Source organism: Typopeltis vanoorti, chromosome 3 (assembly GCF_054136105.1).
Source record: "Typopeltis vanoorti isolate ZY-2024b chromosome 3, IOZ_Tvanoo_1.0, whole genome shotgun sequence".
Classification (NCBI taxonomy): domain Eukaryota; kingdom Metazoa; phylum Arthropoda; class Arachnida; order Uropygi; family Thelyphonidae; genus Typopeltis; species Typopeltis vanoorti.
Window position 1 is genome coordinate 171,161,923 of NC_143551.1, and position 20,976 is coordinate 171,182,898.

The 20,976-nt window shown below is 36.0% G+C and overlaps 1 protein-coding gene across 4 annotated transcripts in view; it reads left to right on the plus strand.

Moving 5' to 3' along the window:
* Positions 1-20,976, plus strand: part of LOC150108743 (twitchin-like) — a 2,666,638-nt gene that overhangs the window by 4,315 nt on the left and 2,641,347 nt on the right. For all 4 annotated transcript variants that reach the window (XM_090390962.1, XM_090390961.1, XM_090390964.1 and 1 more), the window contains exon 2: positions 2,842-2,863. In XM_090390962.1, the coding sequence (XP_090247088.1) occupies positions 2,842-2,863 (22 nt within the window). The remainder of the gene's footprint in view (positions 1-2,841; positions 2,864-20,976) is intronic.

The window sequence follows — 20,976 nt, forward strand, 5'->3', positions numbered from 1 at the left end:
GTGTGTGTATATATTATATATATATATATAATATGCAAATATCTTATTTTTTTTTTATAAAAGCCAGTGTATCGTGCATCATATTATAAGAATTTTGAGAAATTCGTCGATTACACGATTTTGACAATTCAGAAAAAGTGTTTCTAAAACGTTGGTTTTTAGAGAACAAACGTGAATCTTTGCAACGTGCAATTTTCGAGGTATACATTTCGTAAATAGCATGCTCAGTTAAAGTAAGATGTTAAGATGAGATGTTGCTAACGTATATAATCAAATTAATTTAGCATTTGTCTGTTGATGACCAAACATCGGAATTAATGATGATTAATTATGGTCGTAGACCAATGTTGGTTAGAAGAATCTAATGTGCACTGGATAATATTAAAGGAAATAATTTCTTTTCAACTTTGGATTTTTGATAAACTTATGGAAAAAATTTGTTATAGAGTTTTGACTTTTCCGGGATGCTAACACATCGACTTGACGTGTTAACATCCCGGATCGTAATGCTAATTCAAGATCCATTTGTTATCTCAAAGTACTCTGCACTCTGCAATTGACGAATTCTTAAATCAGAAACTAACATGTGGAAGTGATGTTTTCTATCGAATGTTTTGAAAAGTTTACATTACATGCTCCGGGAACTATTATTTATTATAAGACAGGGACTGCTTCAAGTTCCGCAGGAAAGTAGGCACATGTATATACACACGTGCGGTACACGTGAAACTATCATTGAAAAAAAGCCAGATGCATCTTATTATAGGAATTTTGAGAAGTTAGTCGCTTACTTTCTGAATTATCGATTTTAATAATTCAGAAAATGTTTCTAAAACATTGGTTTTTTAGAAAACAAAAGCGCAACCTTTTCAGTCGAATATACTTCCTACTAGCAGGATCTCATCGAATAATGGAATTCATCTTCCACGAAAACGTTCACAGATAATCATGCTGATATTGAAATATTCGAATCCATAATTTCTCGGAGTCCCCATCTACCTCGGTTTTTTCCAGACCAGCAAAGCAATATACAACTTCATGTTGTAACTTTATTCGCTACATCCATTCAGTCTAGTCATTCAAGTCAAAATTAGGGTGAATTAATTAGCTAAATGATATATATATATTTAAAGGAAATTGGTTTTCTTGTGTCACATTGTCTTAAATGTGAATCTCATCTTCGAAAGATCATAATCCTACGTGAAATGCCCAGTAAGAAGGGGGGAGGGGAAGTCTCATACCGGATGATGAAATTCATTTACCTCCAAAAGGCATTCATTATTTATTAGCACCCCATGCCAAAGAGTGACTCCATAGCGCATCTGTTGAATCCCTACAACGGCTTTTCAGCCGAAAGTTAATTATCTTTCTTCATACAGAGGTGGCTGGGTTTTTCCTCTCGCAGAATACACAGTTAAATATAATACACTAACTTTAGTCTCTAGCTACTTTAGTCGCAATTACTGCAAACCAAACCGTGCCGCAGTAGCATATGAATCCACAGCCTGTTTGTGAGGCGGAATCCGTATGCACTCGGCGAACTAGGTTGACCAAATATACTCGAGTATATTTAGGATCGATATTTTTACAAAATTCTGACTATTTCGAAAACTACTAGTAAACTAGCAGTTTTCGAAATATGTAAATTCGTCTAGTTTCTTAAATGACCTCTCTCTCTCTCTCACTCTCTCCTTAAAATATCCGCTAAGGTTTATTTTAACGCAACTCGTAACCGTCCGTTTAAATAACATGCCAATCTATGTTTTGTCAGTTTTTCTGATTTATGTAATGAAATGAAAGTAATGGAAAACATCTGGGCACTTCCGCTTCATAGTATTGCACAGATGACGCTTGATCTTGACGTATGTTAACCACGAAAGTGTCAAAATCGTATGAAATGTAAAAAAGGATCCTTTATTGCCAGGTTTTTAAGTCAAAGGGAGGTTGTTTCATCCCTGCTAGGATAACTTCATGAATAAATTTTACTAATGCACTGGTTACGAGTAAGATAATTGGATTTTCCTGTTAATTGTATTTTGGATATTGAATGAAATACTACAAGCACTTGTATTTGGTGTAAAAATAAGGTAACGAGTGCACTGTCGGCCAAAAATTACAGCCTATCCCCGAGTTACAAAGGAAATATAAGAAAAGAAAAAAAAAACTTCCATTTCCAGATGAACAGTATGTATGCTGTATGTATGATATAACCGAGTCCCAAAATGGGCATGTAGTACTCATGAAGTGGATATCATTGAATTAGGTCGCCTTCAAAAAAAGTGCAAAAACTATAAGATGGGATATACACATCTTAATATACATTAATTACAGTGTTAAAAACAGAATAATGGTGCCGAATCCCTGGGATATTGAGAGACAGTATGCTGCAACAAAGTGCATTTTCCCCATCATCCTTTCAAGGCTCTTTCAGCTATTATTACCAAATCTAGATACCTCTCAGGTTATTAGGAAATATATCAGATTCAAACTATTATCACAAATGTTCCTTCGTCTAGATATACAGGTAGGATTTCTAATTTCCTGGCCAAATAGTATGTATATAAATAATGACTTTGAATAATTTCCTTTGAATAATACATAAACTAATAAACCGAAGGCGATATACAATGGTCTAAATGTCAAAAGCAAATATTTTCTTAATAAATGGAGTTCTCATTAAGCAGCTATATAAATTATCACATTTATTTTTCAAAATATCTTAATTTGATTCTGATCTTGAATTTTTTATTTTTTTCTGGTTAGTTAATGTAATACAATAATAAATAAGAAAACGTTACTGTAATCTGCACTGTTTAATTCTGATTTTTGTTTCTTTTTCAGCTGCTGATGAGCCTCATGATGTGTAAGTAAATCAAATGCGCTGTACTTATAAATATAACAAGTTCTGCATGAAATTTCAGTACTTATAATTGCAATGTTTCTTGCTTATAAAATTAGAAGTAAAATAATGATAGTGGGAAGAGTTTTGTTAATATGCAGGTATTTGCAAATGATGCAAAGTTGGGAGGAACTATGAGGAATAGAACAGATATTGCAGCCTTGCAAGAGGACTTGAATCAATTGGGTGAATTGGCAAGTGACTTGGGATTACCAATTCAGTGTTGTCAATTGTAATGTTTTAAAATTTGGGAAGCAAGGATGGGATGCAGAGTTTAAAATTGGTGGGAGACATGTTTGATGTAGATCATATGAGAGATCTGGGATTGATTTTAGATATGGGCCTAACATTTCGGAAAAATTTCGGCAAAATTCTGGGGGCAACACAGCGGATTGTGGCAATGATGACAGAATATTAGCGTCTAGCTTATGATTCCATTGTATAAAGCTTTGATCACACCGTTTATAGATTGCTCAGATTTGTTCACCTGCTTAAAAAAAAGATGTTGGAAAGGGTACAGGGACAATTGACTAAGGCGGTTCATAATCTCGGTTGAATATGAAATTAAGGGAATGCAAATTGCGGAGTCTAACGAATATTAGGGGTAGGCGAAAAGTGATTGAGACATAAGTTGGTAAGAGTTTAATACCAGATTATTGTAAATTAGATTTTTTTCATAGAGTGGGTGGAGACAGGGAGAGAAAAAGAGTCAATCTGAGCAAGTTCTATAAAGAGGATGTGAGCAAGCGAGGCAGGGAGTATGTTTTTATTTTGTGTGTAGAGAGTGATAGGTTAAAATACATTGTCCGAGAGTGTGGTAAGTGCGGAGACGATAGTGAATGAATTTAAAGTACATACGAGAGTGTGCTGAAAAGTTGTGATAATTACCATGTGATAATCAAAACCTCTGATATGTCTTCTTATGTATCCTAAAAAAATAGAACAGATTATTACAATTTGATGAAACATGGGGATTAAAGCATTTTAAGATATGTTCTTTGTCGTGGTTATATCAGCTGCTTCAATATCAGTTTTGCTCTAAATGTTTATCAGGAATTTTCAGCTTCCCCCTCGTATGATGAGCTACGTGTGTGTGTGTGTGTGCAAGAGAGAGAGAGAGAGATTTCACGCATGAGTCGTTTGACACGATGGAGCTCTGATGATGATGACGACGACAACAATAATAATATTTTAATCAAAATAATGAATTATTATAAAAATAAACTCCGTTCTGCATTTCTTATTCTTATGTGCGATCATGTTTCATCATGTGTCATCTGTGCCTAAGTAGATTTTTACATGAATCTCATTCTCAAAAAGCTGTAAAACTTATCGGGCATTGCGCCGTGAGTGGGTGGGGGGTTAAATAAGCTCAGAACGCTGTTTTAGGATCCAATATATATGATAGGCCTTACACTGGTAAGTAGCCACTCTAAGTCACTAAGATTCTGACAGACTGGAGTATTTGCAATGAAACATGTCACATGTCAGGTGGAACGTAATGTGCTGCGGTGCAAGAGAAATGGTCAATTCCGTAGAAACGCCATAAAGTAAGAAGCATTGCATTGTCCAAAATGTTCAGATACCTCTCGAAGTGCAATGTTCGTGGCACCACAAACAGAGGTCCGAGGCCAAACCAACGGAAAATCAGGACCATACCATCACACCACCTCCGAATTACATAGTTGGAGTTACGCACTCTGGTAAGATCACCGAGCATCTGCCACACCCGTCCATCCTCGACAGAGGGTGTGACGTAATTCTCCCACCTTTCACATGCTTGGAAAGCACATATTGGAAAACAAAGCTTTCCAATCTTCCACGTCTAACTGTACACACGTTCTTTGCACCAATGAAGATGGCGCTGCATGTTGGTTTGGGTAATGTGGGGCTTTCATATTGCGGTACCATGGAAACACACGTTATAAGCCTCGGTTCTGAATGTCTTTTTCTCCCGGTAACTCGGGTTTTTCATCCCTCAAAACAGGCAAATCGGTCCCGTGAACACACACGGCTACAGTATAAATATACTTATTGCAAGGAAGGCAACTGGAAGCCAACTTGTTCATCTCCCTGGTTAGTAGCGTATGCTGCCTCACAAGGCTGAAGGGAAAATACAAAAATTATATATTTTTACATATTTTTAAACCACCTATATTATACTTCAGTATGAGCGAGTGGAGGATTTTTTTATGATTTATTATTATTCTTATATTTATCCCAAGTTTCAGGGAGAAAAACTTGGGATAAATATAATAATAATAATAAATTATATGAAAAAAGGCGTTACCTGAGTTTTTTTAATTATATTTATTTGTTGTATTTTTTTTTTTTTTTTTATTTAGTCCCGGCTCTGGACACCTAATATGAACTTTTCCCAGCCATATCAAACTTCCAATAAGTTGGAGAGGTGGTCTCACACCGGACGATTAAAGTCATCCCCAACTAAAGATAACCACAAACTTCCATGACCACTGCTCGATTCGAACCCCGAGTTTGTTTTTTGGTTTAGAGAGTGGGTACCTTTACCACACGGCCAACCATGTCGGTAAGACTACACAATATGCAACTGTTATGGTTTACAAAGGAGATGCGGTTCACTCCAAAGTCATTTTACTCATGAATGCGGGATTTTTAGTATATGGAAAGTGTTAATGCTTCAACGTTTCATGAGTAATCAATAGTCTGATGCCTTTGGGAACAATGCCTGACATGTATTCTCAGCAATTAAGCGTTGCCAAATGGATCGCTGTGAACGTCCGGATGGTATAGAAGTCCATATTTTCCGGAAGTTATCCATACCTTATGGATATCATGGACTTCCATATATGGAAGTCCATGTGCATGACCTTCAATAGCATATGCGTCTACCAGTCAGGAGACTATGTTTCAATAGCATAATGTCCTGACTGGTAGATGCTGACACTCCTTGGAAAGGCTACTTCACTTTACTGTCCAATTCTAGAAAATTATTTGGAGATGTGAATATTCACAGGCAATTCTTTGAGTGTTTCCACAATATGTAGAGATATGACGCGAATATTCATTGAAGAGTTGCGAATAGAAGATGTGTTTTTAAGAACAAAGAATGACCATCATCGATTAGCCGGTGACCACGTCCACAGAACTTGCACCATGGAGCTATATAAATCGTTTCTGTGGAAAGACGAATCATATTACACGTTCTTTCACTGGGTGGGAGTGTCTTTTCCAATCGAAAGGCGCAGTGTCTCATTGTTCCTCCAATTGCGCTACAGAAGCGCATAGATTGCACAGGAAAGCTAATGTTCGTGGTAGCCTCAGCCCACCTTAGGCGAATGGGGATGACGATGATGAAAAAGTGTTTTATGATGTTCGTTTGGAGAACATTGAAACAACATAAATTATTCATTTATGTTATTCCAACACATCATTATACTTCCAAGAAATTGGCACTATGATCATGTAAGATTCCTCGCGATATGGATTATGTCCTTGTAGTAATGGATGGAACTATGTTTTTTAGGGCCTACATTGATATTCTTATGATTATGCTTTATATTGTGGCAAATTTGTGATACTATCCTGCATACCTTTCAACTCAGCAATGTCCCATATTCTCGCAGTATGGATTACGCTATTGTTGTAATGGATTGAGCTATGATTTCTGCTGGGGCCTATGTTGACGTTCTGTATAATTGTGCATGCCTTATATTGTAGCAAATTTATGGCACTATCTTGTATACCTTCCAACACAGTAATGCTCCATATAGCTATTACTTCCTCATGCACATTTCCATCTTAACTAGCACGATTGACATCCTTATTATCCCTTGATGTATGGCGCTGCCACTCTGTTTGACTAAGCATGAAGAATTTATAATGTGAACTGTATGCCAAAGTAAAAATTGAAATTGAAAAGACAGCGCGTATTCGAAGCTGTATACCAGTCATCATGCTAACTGCCAGATGCTATTAGTAGAGAGTAGCAAAAAAATAAAATCCATACTGGGATTTTTTCCCCCCTGCAGTAGTGGAATCCATCACCATTTCAAATGGACTGTAATGCATTTCACTTCCGCCTGTCGCCATAGGTGGTAGTAAGTGTCATCTGTCACTCACTATTTCAGATGAGAGACGGCCAAAAAAAAAATATATTAGAAGCGCCAACAGGTTTTTTCCTTCTTCTTTCGGCCATTGAGCTCTTTCTTGACTGAGATGTGATAACGTTTGTTTCCAGCACTCACGGAACGGTAAAAGCGATTTCCTGGCATGTGAAAGAGATTGTTGTGTTAGAGGCAAGAGATGCACAAGTGCAACTTGATAGTGATTTCTTAACTTAATGTACATCAGTGAAGTAGGCCACAACTAAATTTAGAATGATGGTATGAAGAAAAGACAGACCAAGATGTAGAGATGAAACCGCAGTGATAGAAGAAGGAAAGTGTGAAAGAAACCGTTATCTACATTTTATTCTCCATTCCTGTCCTTAGCTCATACTGACTTCCGTCATCCTTTTAGAAGATTTGATGAAACAATTAAGTTTTTACTCTGAACTAAGCATTTTCATGTGCAGTATGTTTATTTCAACGATGAACTGCAATATAACTCTACAATATTGGGAAACGAAATATTTAGAAAAATAAATTTTTAGTCGCGTTCTGCTGAAAGAAAATGCAGAAATTAAGTACCTTCATAATTCGACAATGGCTTTCGTGACATATTTTGGCACTCTTATCTACTTATCGTCCACTTTTGTTTGCTGTGTATTGGAAATGCGGCTTACATCGATGCAGTCCGTACCTGACGAAATTCTGACATTTCTGAAGTTGACTGAAAAGAGATTGAAAGTGGTAATACCATTTGCCATTTCGCATTACATTACCGTTACGTCTCATCCATGTAATGAAACATCTCCATGACTGTACTGCCGAATACAATACGCAGGTATTGATATAACTGAAATAATAACAGAGATAAAATAAAGTAAATCCGCTAATGCTTTTTATCCCCCAAAGAGGATAACGGAGGTCTTTTAGCGCTAATTAAGTTTTGAGGACTGGAGGATAGCCAGGTTCCAGAGGATAACAGCTACTTTGTCAGTTGCTGATAAACAGTAGGAATTTTCGAGCTGTTAGTTTGGACGATATTGTATTAGTAATCGCACTGTATGCTTATTGTTCTTTTTTTGGTTGTTGTTGTTACTGATTCTGTAATTAACATATAATACTTGCATTTTCATGCAAATAGAACAGTAAAATGCAATGCAATGGATAATCTCTTGATTTATTTCCCTTATCAGAACAAGGAAAATAAATTTTCCTTGTTCTTCTTGCTTTTATTTTAGTTGTTGCAAGTAAGGGTGATGTCCATTAGGAACACCGGGCCGTTTGTGAACTATCTTGAAAGTTTCTGCTTAATTAATATAATGAGCATTCCACCCCTTTTGATTTACAGGACTCTTCTTGCACTTGTCTGTTTTGGGACACATGCCATGGGAATAATTCCAAGACTTGCAGCAGTTGCAGTTAATATTTCAAAGGTTTTTCATCGAGGATTCCTTAATAATCTGCCAGTTCACGTGTTTATTTTCTTTGTGTTCCTCAGCTTATAATTTTCCACTGATTTAAAAATAAAAAATGCTCCCAAACTCTGTTTTACTTACTTTTTTCCCTTTCATACATTAATGGTCTTTTCTTCATTAATTCTACTCAGAGATTTATTGGCAATTCTACATTAATAACCAAAACTTTTCCAATATATCCTTCTTTGGTCTTTGAAATGCTGCGTCCAGTATGTTATTCAATAGTTATTCATACATATGCAACACACACACACAGTATGTTATTCACATATACTTTAATAGAAATATTTAATTTTTGTTTCACACTCACGAAAGGCTACATACCTACAGAACATTTGTACCGCGGGCGGGCTAAGATTTTATTTTTTATTTATTTTTACACTTTGCAAACTTTGCTCTATACACCAAACATAGAACTTTTTCAAGCGATGTCAGATCTCTCTCTCTCTAGGAGAAATCTGATGCTGCTTTTCTAGGAGTAATAAATCTCTAATCGTACTTGTTATTAATACATATCCACAGTTCAGTATCCAGAAAGCTGATTTTGAGGAATGGAAGTGGAAAACGGCTATTTCTCGCATTATTTATTTCCTAAATCAGTGTTTCCCAAACTTCCTGTACCCGCGTACGCCTTTTAAAATTTTAGTAACACCAGCGTATCCCATCTCAATCAAAAGGCAATTTGAGAGAAGTTAGAATATTTCATTTAATACGAATAAAATTATAAAACAATTTTAACATTGGTGTTATAGTAAATTAAAAACATGTCAATTTTTTTAATTATTAAACGCATTTCAGTTATACTAATATACATACAAAACAAACAAAAAATTATGAAATTTACATATTTAATGATAAAAAAAAGTTTAATGAAAGCAATGATTGTTTTCCATTGGGAAGAAGTTAGTTTGGTGAAATCCTGTTTTATGTTTTTCTTTTTTCTTTTAGCCGTAAAAGGCCTTAAGGTCAATAAGACAGTTTCATCTTTCTGTTTAGGTCCACAGACGCAGAAAACCCAACTTGGCAAAGATATAAACTAAGGAAGACAAAACATACTGCAGAGCTTTTTCTGACAAAACTGGATATTCATTATTAACGTGCAACCAAAAACAACATACTCTGGTTATATTTACTTTCAAGAAAGTCATCAGAAGCCAGTTGTAATAGTTCTTCTGATCGTGAAAGGTTCTTTGGCATTGATTTAACACTGATATTAAACGGGTTTCTTATCTATTCAAAATTGTCGTCCAATTCAGAAAAATACTAGGGAAAAATTTCTGCAAACTTTTTAAATGCCGCGTCATAATTTCATAACATTCCCTTAATAAGCATGGGTTTACTAAGGGAATGTCATGTTTTATCAACTTGCTCACATTCTATAACAATGTTGCCATTGAACTAGATAAGGGGAATGGATACACCATGATACTTTTGGATTTTGCTAAGGCTTTTTGACAGAATCCAGCATGGTAGACTGTTGCATAAATTGGAAAGTATGGGTTTGGATCATAGAATGTTAGCGTGGGTAAGAGGATGGCTTACTGACAGATCAAAAACTGTTATACTGGAGATGAGCGTCTGCAAGATTTAAGGTAACCAGTGATGTACCACAAGGATCAGTGCTTGGTTCACTGCTATTCAATCTCTACATTAATAATATTGCAAAGGATTTGGCAGGCGACATACAGCTATTTGCTGATGATGAAAAGATAGGTATGGTATTCAGGAATGTGGCTGATATGCAGCTTGCAGAATGATTTGAATAAGCTGGAATTATGGGCATGGGAAAATGGATGCCAGTAAATGTAAAGTCATGCACTTTAGCATGATTAGATATCAAGTGTCGTATTATATTGGTGGGATAATCCTAGAAGAAACTGATCAGGCTAGGGATCCTGGAGTATTAGTAGATAGGAAATTGACGTTCAGGGGCCAGGCAGCAAAGATTGCAAATACAACTTAAAAGATAATTGCAGCGCTGAAACGAATTTTCACATGTAAAGATAAGGATGTAATTTTGCCTCTTTGGGGTATTATCAAGGCCTTACAATGCCTTGATAATACTCCATTTGAACTACTGTGCACAGGTCTGGTCTATTGGTTTCCGTTGTAATTCTGATACAGTGGAAAGAGTGCAACGGACAGTGTTAAAGATGATATCAAGGTTCTGGGATACTGATTATGAAGTCAGATTAAGAATTTGTAGACTGCTGACACTAGCAAATAACAGAAAGAGGGATATGATTGAGACTTAAAAACTTCTGAAAAAAGTCATACAAGATTTCAGTTGATGGAAATTTTTATTTCATGGAGGGTGGAGAAAGGACAAGAGAGCATCCTTGGAAGCTAAGAATGAATGCTGCTAAGGGAAGTGAGGGCCAGATTTTGCTCTCATATGGTGCTGCGTGAATGGAATGGATTGCCGTTGGATGTTGTGTGTGAAAATATTGTGAATGAATTCAAGAATAAGTATGATGGCTGGTGTATGTAGTATGTGGCCTCCCTCAATGAGTCCCTGACTCCCTGGAGGTCTCTCTTACTACTACTAATAATAATAATACAGGAGACAGCAGTCCGATTAATCGATGATCTTCTCTCTTTCGATTCACTTCAATCTTTCTCTCTCTCCCTCACACACACGTTCGGTTTCTTTCCCGTGCCTCTTCTGTAGGTACTTTCATAATCAGTCTTGGGTTGAAATGGTCATCATTCTCCTCTTCCAATATCAGGAGCTATCCATTTACAGTCCAGCTCCGAACTTACCAAACCAACATCTGTTCTTACTCTTTCATTCCATGTACTTCTGTTCTTTGAACAGCCTCACTCAGTCTTATCTTCCTCACCGACTACAACATTCTTGGTTATAAAAAAAATGTTTTTTACCTTTGGTGTAAAATACGTTAAAGATACCAAGAAATTTTATACTTGGTTTTGTTTTAAGTAAGCAAAAACTTTGTTGTGCTTACTTGGGAAAAAGGATTAAAATTTCTTGGTATCTTTAACATATATATATATATATATATATATATATATATATATATATATATATATATATTCTGTGTACCACCGTTATTTTTAGGTATATTTAAAAATATATTGAAACAGACGAATACTGCAGTCGACACACTTCCTTAAAGAATCGGGTAGATTCCTTTCGTAAGAAAGGAACATCGATTAATAATACAGGGTGTCCCAAAATTCACGCCAGATTTAAATTTAGCGTCATTTGTGCGGTAAAGTGTTGCCAACGAGAAAAAAAAAGACAGTGTGACAGCTGACAGTTCAGGGTTATTAAAAATGACCACACAGAGCGAAGAGAGTTCGTTGAATGGATTATGGAACAACAACAAGTGGATGCTTATTTTTCGAACAAAATCATCTTCAGCGATGAGGCTCATTTTCATCTTGATGGCTTCGTTAATCGACAAAATTTTCGCATTTGGAGTTCAGAAAATCCACGAGTGATTGTTGAGAAACAAATGCATCCACAACGTGTTACTGTTTGGTGCGGATTTTGGGCTGGAGGCATCATCGGTCCATTCTTCTTCGAAAATGCGGCTAGTAAGGCAATAACAGTTAATGGTGCTCGCTATCGCGACATGATAATCCAGTTTTTTGTGCCTAAATTGCAAGATATGGATGTGGACATGTGGTTTCAACAAGACGGTGCCACATGCCATACATCCCGAGAAACAATTCAATTACTGCATGAGTCATTTCCTGGTCGTGTAATTTCCCGTTTTGGTGATCAGAATTGGCCGCCCAGATCATGTGACTTAACGCCGTTGGACTTTTTTCTTTGGGTTTTTTTTTTGAAGTCTAAGGTTTATGCCAACAAGCCCACGACCACCCACGCCTTGAAGGAGGAAATTGAGCGCTGTATCAACGAAATTCAGCCACATTTATGCAAAACGGTCATGGAAAATTTCGACAAAAGAGTGCATATGTGCCAGCAAAGCCGTGGAGGCCATTTACCCGATATGCTATTCCATGCATAACCTTATACTGTATACTTTATGAATCAATAAGAAATTACAATTTTTAATTAAAAACCTGTGTTTTCTATCAAAATTGCTTCTTGCGTAAATTTTGGGACACCCTGTAGAAACTCGATGTTTCTTTCTTCTGTTAGTGGACAACATACTGCATTTCAAAGAGAGAGAGAGAGAGACGTTTTTTATCAAACGGTTTTTATAACTTCTTATTTAACTTTCACTCATTATGCCACGCGCGTTTCCTTGCTGAAAATAAAGCAAAAATGCCATAAGCCCCCCCCCCCAATTCGACTGCCTCCCTTTTTTGGAAATTGAGATCCGTTGGAAATATCTGTGAATATCTTTAGGTATTAGAGATATATTTCATTGTTCGGTGGAATACAACCGCCCCTTTTATCGAAGGCCTGAAGTGACTTGAGAGAATGTTCCATGTTTGGTGCCTAGAGCAGCATTTCCGGATTATTTACCCCTTATCTCATGCAGGTTACAAATACTAATGTAAAGTTTACATCATATACCTACAGTACAATCCTTCGTGTGTGGTATTCCCATTCAAAAGAATGACCGATTTGGAAGATATTCGTGTAATTGTTATCTTACCATCCGGCGGAGCTACTCAAGCATGATAAACCGGAAATGTCATTGCTGCCTCTTTGGACGGTCAATGCGTTCGTTCATACACGTGACGCCTGGGTTAAGCACTCCGTATAAATATATCCACATAGCATCTTTCAGTAGTGGTGGCGTTGTTGTCGCATTTACCAAGCACTAAGCCCAGAATTCTTCGTATTACGTATTTACATTCTGCAAATCGACACCACTCTCAAGAATGTTTATGTGCATGGGTAGAGGCCATGTCAGCATTTGTGTGCATTGCACATGAAAACAGTAGACCTCTACAGTAACACTGTTCGGTGACATTTTCATTTTCTGTACAAAGACTAGTTGTTCTTATTATATAATAATAAGAACAACAATACGTCCACTGCAAAACAGTCAAATATTGTTCGTCAGAATACAATAAATAACTGCATTAAATGCAGAATCAAGACAGTAAGCCGAATAAAAGCCATACGCCTCTTGAAGTATGGCTCTCAATACTCAGCCTATCAGTCGGAATTGTAAAATTTCTTGTTTGAATGTTCTGTGATATGTCATCTTGGACAAGCCTACAGTATAACAGGAATTTCATTTTACTGTTAGGACGTATACTTGATGTCCGATCTCTGCCGATTGTCGCATGCAAGCCGTGCCTGTTTTGTGGTGACACTTTTTTTTTTCCCCTGTATATTTTTTATAGAAATATTTTCTGTATTAATTTAAAAAAAATAAATACCCTCATTTTGCAACTGCTACATATTATATTAACTATTCCAGTTAGCTTTAAGCACATGGAGTTTTTCCAATTTCAAACAGATTGAAAAAGTGTTTTGGTGATAATAAAGGATTTCGTTTCATGTGTTTGAATGAACATTTGCTCTAGATTCCTGTTGAGAGGGAGAAATCTGGTTTCCGCTGGGATGGGGGGGAGAAGGATGTATTTTTGACTGTAACAGCGTGTGTTCACGGGGCCGGTTTGCCTGTTCGGAGGGACGAAAAACACGAGTTTCCGGGTGAAACCCCCACCTCCGTATGAGACCGGTTTACTCACCTTTAGTCGAAAGAGACTAGATAACGGTTTCTCACGTTGTTGACGGAAATGGAACCAAGGTTTTCCCCCACCAAACGGCTTCGTCTATACTGAATGAGCTATGGAGGCTCTAGAGGTTTCATAAAAATAAAACATAAGCATATTACAACGATGTCCAAACGATTTTTCACCCCATTGTAGCACCTTTCAATAAAATAAGTTCAAACCACGACACAAGTAAATATATATGCATTTGATTTTTAATATACTCTGTGAATATCCGCCACTAACATCAATGTATGATGTTAGTGGCGGATAACATCATACATTGATACTTACAAATAGATATTTACAAACTACAACAAATCTTCGATTTTACTAGAAGCCATTACAATAATTATTATAAATAATGTTAAAGTTGTGCAGGAAATTTAGTAATTTTTTAAAGTAAAATCGTTTTTAATTAAGTAATTGTCTTTTATTCAAGAATGATTGCAAAAAATCCGATATCTCCATTGAAACCGGATAATTTACTTTCATTGAAAATGTCCTTATAAAGATTCCTAGATGCCTTTTCAAAGTTAAGGACGCATGTGGCATATAAAAGTCTCTATAAATAATAGCATCGTTGCACTTTCAACAGTTTGAAACTTGTAGCGACAATCCTTTTGACAAAATTAGTTTTTCCGATCTGACTGCAGCAAAACTGTATATTCTATTCTTCAAAAGGTGCAAAAGAAAGAACTAAATAAAATCATTAAATATTTTAGTAATGAGAGTATCACGCGCACGTCCCCCCCCTCCTCCACACACGTGATCTCTTTTATTTTTACTGAAGTTGTGTAGTGATTTTTTAGGATAAAAAGTTATAGAGAGGATTGATAACGAAAAAGTTTGTAGTCGGTTGGCTTAGCACTGAAGCAGCTGATGTAAGGAGCCAGTTTGTTACATCATTAAACTATGTTTTCAGCGAACAGATTTTAGTGGAATCGCTATCGGACAACCGCATTTGCAAAGTCCTCGACAGTATTGATGGAATCAGAACACTAAAGTAGCATAAATCCATGTTTGGTCTCCAAAGTAGGATTTCTCTACGTATTATCTAACCCTTGTCCCTTCAGATATTCAGTATTTGACGGGTAGGGATGACATTAATTAAAAATTCAAAAAAAAAAAAAAAAACGCGTTCATTCTCCCCTCTGTACATTCATCAGAATTGCTGACCACCATCGTGTAGCCGCGTTTTGCAAGGTCTCCTTGATCCTGCTGCAGAATAACAAATAAATATTTCTTTAAGGTAGGTATAGACCACACCTGTTAAGAAATGTCTGCAGAGTAAAGGTCTTGGAACTCTGCATCTTAAAGTTGTTAGTTTTTAACGTCGTTCAATGGGGTTGATAATGCTTCTCCAATCTAGAAATTCAATTAAAAGCTCTTGTTGTTGTTATTTAAATTTACAGCTTAAGTGCTCATTTGCCTTGTTTCTAGATTGAAATGGTGATAGCACGGTATCATCAAGTACAGAATATCTTTTCTTTCTTTTTTTTATTTTTTTTTTTAACTAGTCTCATCCATGTAAGGTTGTAAATGGGCTAAAGTTTAGGTAATCCAGAAATCCTACTCTAGAAACCAAACATGGCACTTCTTTCTCAAGTCTTCATTTCTGGAGAAATATTGTTGTAGAATTTCGCTCAACAAATACTTAAGCACTTCTTTTAAACCAACGGTTTCGCGGTAGATCTTCAATATGTCTTATAACTGGGCTGGTAAGCCTGGTCTCGCCTTTGTGTCTTGGCATTGAAGCTCTAATGGGACACATCAATAGTTTTTACTTATATTTTAGCATGCTGTATGATGTTTCCATGAATAGTTTCACTAGAACACACTGACTGATTGATTTTTCCCTTTCAGTCGTTTCCGACCGTAGGTCACTTTATAGGCATAACCCACAAAGTATTCCTGGTGAGATTTTTTTTTTACAGAGTAGTTCACGACGAAAATTCCGAGTTTCCCGGTGAAAAAACCTCTACTACCGTATGAGACCAGCTAACTCACCTTTAGTCGAAAGAGACCAGATAAATTCCTCCTGTCACTGACGGGAATCGAGCCCAGGTCTTTCCGACCAAAGGGCTTGGTCTATACTGACTGAGCTACGAAGGCTCTGACTAGAGCATATATCAACTTTTATTCAATTCTCAAAAAATTATATTTTAAAATATACTTTTTTTTTGTACTTTTATAAATATACTTTTCGCCACCTTTTATAGAGAAGGTGGAGAAAATATTTAAAAATCATAATACTTGTGTATGAAATGTTACAAAGAATTTTTTTTAAAAATCGATATTGCCTTATTTATACTTTTAAGGAGTTTCTGAATGTTGTTTTGTTCTACTATACCGGACCTGGTTATAGACATGCCATAAATATATTTCCATCCACTCACTGGAAACAGTATACCTCTCTTTTCTCATATCACTTCAGACACCATATTCTGACTTAAAAATTCTTATGAGATTACTCACTAACCTAATACTTTTTTTAAAAAAGGCGAGCTACGTCCACTTGAACCAACAGCATTCCATTATATATTTAGCTTCCTGGCAAAAAAATAACTTTCTATTTGAGTCTAGGAAAAAAGCTGCCAACCGTTTGTCATTCATTTTGTGATTGTTGAGGACCTACTTTATCTGAAAACGTTTATTTTTCACAAGGGACGAGTATATATGTTTAAAATAGCTTCATTCGTGAACGATTACTTCGCCAAAATCTAAAATCAACCTCCAAAACATTTCCAAGGTGTTAAATCCATAAAAGTAGCACGGTTAGTTGGAGAAGTGAAGTTCTGAATCCATTGCCCCGCTTATCTATTTTAATGTGCATCACGTGAATACTTTCGGAAGCTGAATCCAAAACTATACTACCGCATTTTTTCATATCGAACATATAAATATGAACAGTGTCATTTCATTCTTTGTGTGTGTGTGTGTGTGTGTGTGCGCGCGCGCGCGCATTTGAAAGAGAGAGAGAGAGAGAGAGATGCGCTGTCTATGCTGTGTTATGCTATATTTAGTAGTGGCAATAGTCCTATCGCATTCTTATTCCCTACCCTAGTCTATTTTCTGCACTTACACCTAGTTTTTTGATTTTGTTTCTTGTTATCCCCGTCTTAAATTAGAACAAATTTCTCATTTTTCATTTCATCAAAACCTTAATATACTGGGGAAGGGGGAAATATGAGAATTATTGTTTTTTATTTATTTATTTATTATTTTTTTTATTACAAGACCTTTATAACACTCAGATCAATTGAAAACAAATTTGAATAAAGAAACGTATATTTATAGAGAATCAAATTTTAAAGATGATTCATATTTAAAATATAAAAGCTCATGTTACCAAACGTCAGAGTTAGAGACCATTCTCCTTCTCCATATTTTATCTCTCTCTCTCTCTCTGAAATAAAAAAAAAAAGTTGTTTATTTCCTTTCAAATTTCCAGATAAATTTATTTTGATTTTTGTAAATATTAATAATACACTATACACACGATTGGTACACTAACAGGAGAAGATTTATGCAATTCTTTAAAAAAAAATACAGTTAACTCGTTTATTCGCGTATCTCATTCTCTCTTCCTTTTCTTCAATTTTTCATTTGAAGGTTTACTTTCAGACTATACCTCTCTACGTTTGTGTCTTTCCTTCAACTTCTGAAGCATTGCCAAAATTTGATATAAACCTTAGAGGGTTCTCGACTCCTGAAAATCGAAATTCATCATCGTTCGTCATAAAACACTTTTTAGCGTTTATTTTTATAGTCAATGATTTCTTTGCTTTTCTTTATTGCTCAGTTTTCAAGTTGAGCTATTTAGATATACTTCCTACATGAAATGGAATAAAAACGATAAGGTAATAATAATAATAAGATGTACATGTATAAAAAAAGAAGAAAAAAAGTGCAAGCGCAGCAAGCTTAATTTAACTTCAGTCAAGAGTGGTCTACTTGCAGTCTGTTGCTTGATGGCATCTCCCCCCCCCCTTCCAAAATGCTGTCATCTACTTCGCTTGCCCATGCCAACTTCTGGAAATCTGATTATGCTCTGGTTACTCATATAACTAACCCACGCAACATATACACCGGTTTTAGAAGCCTCCCACCGTTATAAACTTCTAATATAAGCACTTAAAACACACGCGACATTCTTCAGATAGTAGCAGTAACAACTCTTCCCAGTTAATTGATGGTGATGACTCTATGACAGGAATAAGATAAAGCTGGGGTCGTACTACCATTTTTTATACACTATCATATCTGTCTTCTCTCTCTCTCTCTCATACTTTTTATCCTGTTTTGCCTTTATTCAGTTCTTTCTATATTTAATATTGTAAGGATATTATTTTGGCGCACGAGTTTTCATGAGTAAAAAAAAAAAAAAGAAATTTACCTGCTTCACATCTGTTAGCGACACTAATGTGGTAACTCGGTGTATAAGGATTTTTCAGCTGAAAGCGAGGTAGCCCGTCGCGCACGCTGATGTAGGATATTTCCTGTCAAAAACATAAACAGATAAGCCAGAGAACATACACAGTTAACAGCCGATTGTTTGAATACCAGATCTCCGTTTTACTAATTACATAATTAGTGCCTTCTTTTTAGTGGTATTGGACTTTCATCCACCAAAACCAGAGAAGGTTGTATTCATTACAAAGTCATAGGTAGAATGGTTTCAGCAACTTTCCACCACTCTATCCATCACTTGTATCTTAGTTGCTTGCCATCTCGTTTCTTGAGTACTGGCATTGTCTGCATATTTTTCAGATTGTAATCAACTCTTACAGGAACAGGTCTTTTGCTCCTGTGGCAGGGTTGACAGTCTCTTATGAAGCTATGGCCTTAAGAGAGAAGAAGACAGGAAAGATGAAGTGAGTGGTCTGTCCTGCAGGAGATGGGGGGATTGAATAATTATAGATCGTTTAGGATTTTCCTATTTAATTTTACTTTTAAGGGACTCTCTCCAGTTTTGGGGGACAGTTTCCCAAAAGTGGATTCTGGCAACTCAATAGACTAGACAGTATTGTCTTTTATAATTTGTTTGGTGTTTTTCCTTACTGTTAGTGTTTTTTCCATCTTATATAATTTTATTTTATGTTATTTTAATTTATTTTTTTATATATTTAGTTTTTATTTTGATTTTTTATTTATTTATTTTATTTAATATTTAATTAATAATTATTTAATTATTATTTTTTGGTTAAGGGATAATGATAACCAGCTTTTCTTCTCTGCATCCAGAGAGTTGCCCAGGTGTTGGTTATTTGGGAATTTTGAATAATTATTTTCATTCCCATACCTCTGCATTCACATTGGTTATTAGGTGTATGTCAGAGGCTTGGGGAGAACACTTCTCTGAAAGTGATAGAGATATTGGTGTGCTTGTTAGCCTGGTTAACGTATGCTCTGGTAGCATTATTTAAGAGTATAGTACCATAGGCTTTAAGGAAATAAAGAACCTAAAAGGTTGATTAAACCTGAGCATGGGGGACAGGCCAACATAAAGATCTGTTTAGGATTAAATTATAATCAATTGTAAAAGTGAGAATTTTTGGAAAAAAAAAAGTTAATGAGGGGTGGTGTGGCCATTTCGTTCACTTTTCTTGGAATTGGTCATGGGAGTTTCAGAATGATGCTGCCTTCATAATGGTAGCATAATGCAGGTGGGGAACTCCATCTTTTCCTGAAAAGATTTGGTCCCAGTTCTGCTAACTGTAGGTAGTTTTTGATGGAGGCTCTTGAACTTCTTTTAATATCCTCTCTTGTTTTCTTTTGTTTTTCATATGTTACAATATTCCTGATTTTCCAAATGTGATATTTAATTTCAATTAGTAGGTAGAGTAGTTGATTTTTCAAGCTTCCTTTCCCTAGTAGGTCTTGTAGGTATAGTGCTTATTCCTTCCTGAGTGTGGGGATGTTGAAGGTGCCGCTTACATTAGCCCATATTTGTGTTGCCACTGCATTCATAGAACAGGTGTTCTTGGATTTCTTGTAGGGTGCAAAAGGCACAATTTGCACTTTGAAGTATTCTCCATTTCAGGAGTTTTGTGTTTACTGGTAAGATGTTGTGTAACATCCTCCAGTTAAAATTATGTCTGGATGGGTAGGTGGACTTGAAGTAGCAGTGTTTCCATTTTTCCTTTTCTTGGGGAAGTGTGTGTGTTGGAATGTTACTAATTGCCGCCTGTAATATGTTCTCTTTTTTTAGTTCTTGAAGGTGTTTGTTCTTCTTTGTGGTGATGATTCTTGCTTGTTTAGATATGGTTCTGTAGTATTCTGATGAAATCTTTGCCTTTTCACCACTGTGAGTTTGGCCTGTGAACATTTTGTACTTTACTCCTAGCCAGTACTGGCACATTTCATGGGAGGGGTGTGCAGGTTTGCATAAACTTAATTACCTGCATAATTTTCTCTACTGAAAATAATTTTCTCTACTGTTATTCTTGGGATGTTCAGACCCCCTTGTTCCTTTCTTTGGGCCAATTTGTCTTTACTAACCTTTGCCTTTTTATTGTTCCAGAAAAAGCTGTAGATAATGTCTTCCAGTCTTTTAGTTTGTAGTTTGCTGAGTGGAAATGGAGTTGTGTAGTATTTTATCAAGGGGATCATTAACTGTTCGATGATTTGTGCTTTTCCAGTGGCAGTTAGGAGTACTGATTGCCAGGTTTCTTTTATACAGATGATTTTTTTAATTATTTCTTCTTCGTTTTCAAGTTGGCCTAGGTGGTTGAAAGGAATTCCTAGTATGGTGATTGGTGCTGGATGTTGTGTTGCACCAGCTCCTAATACTTTTATTTTTGTTTTGATTTGTTGATCTGAGATCCTGTTATTCTGTTGT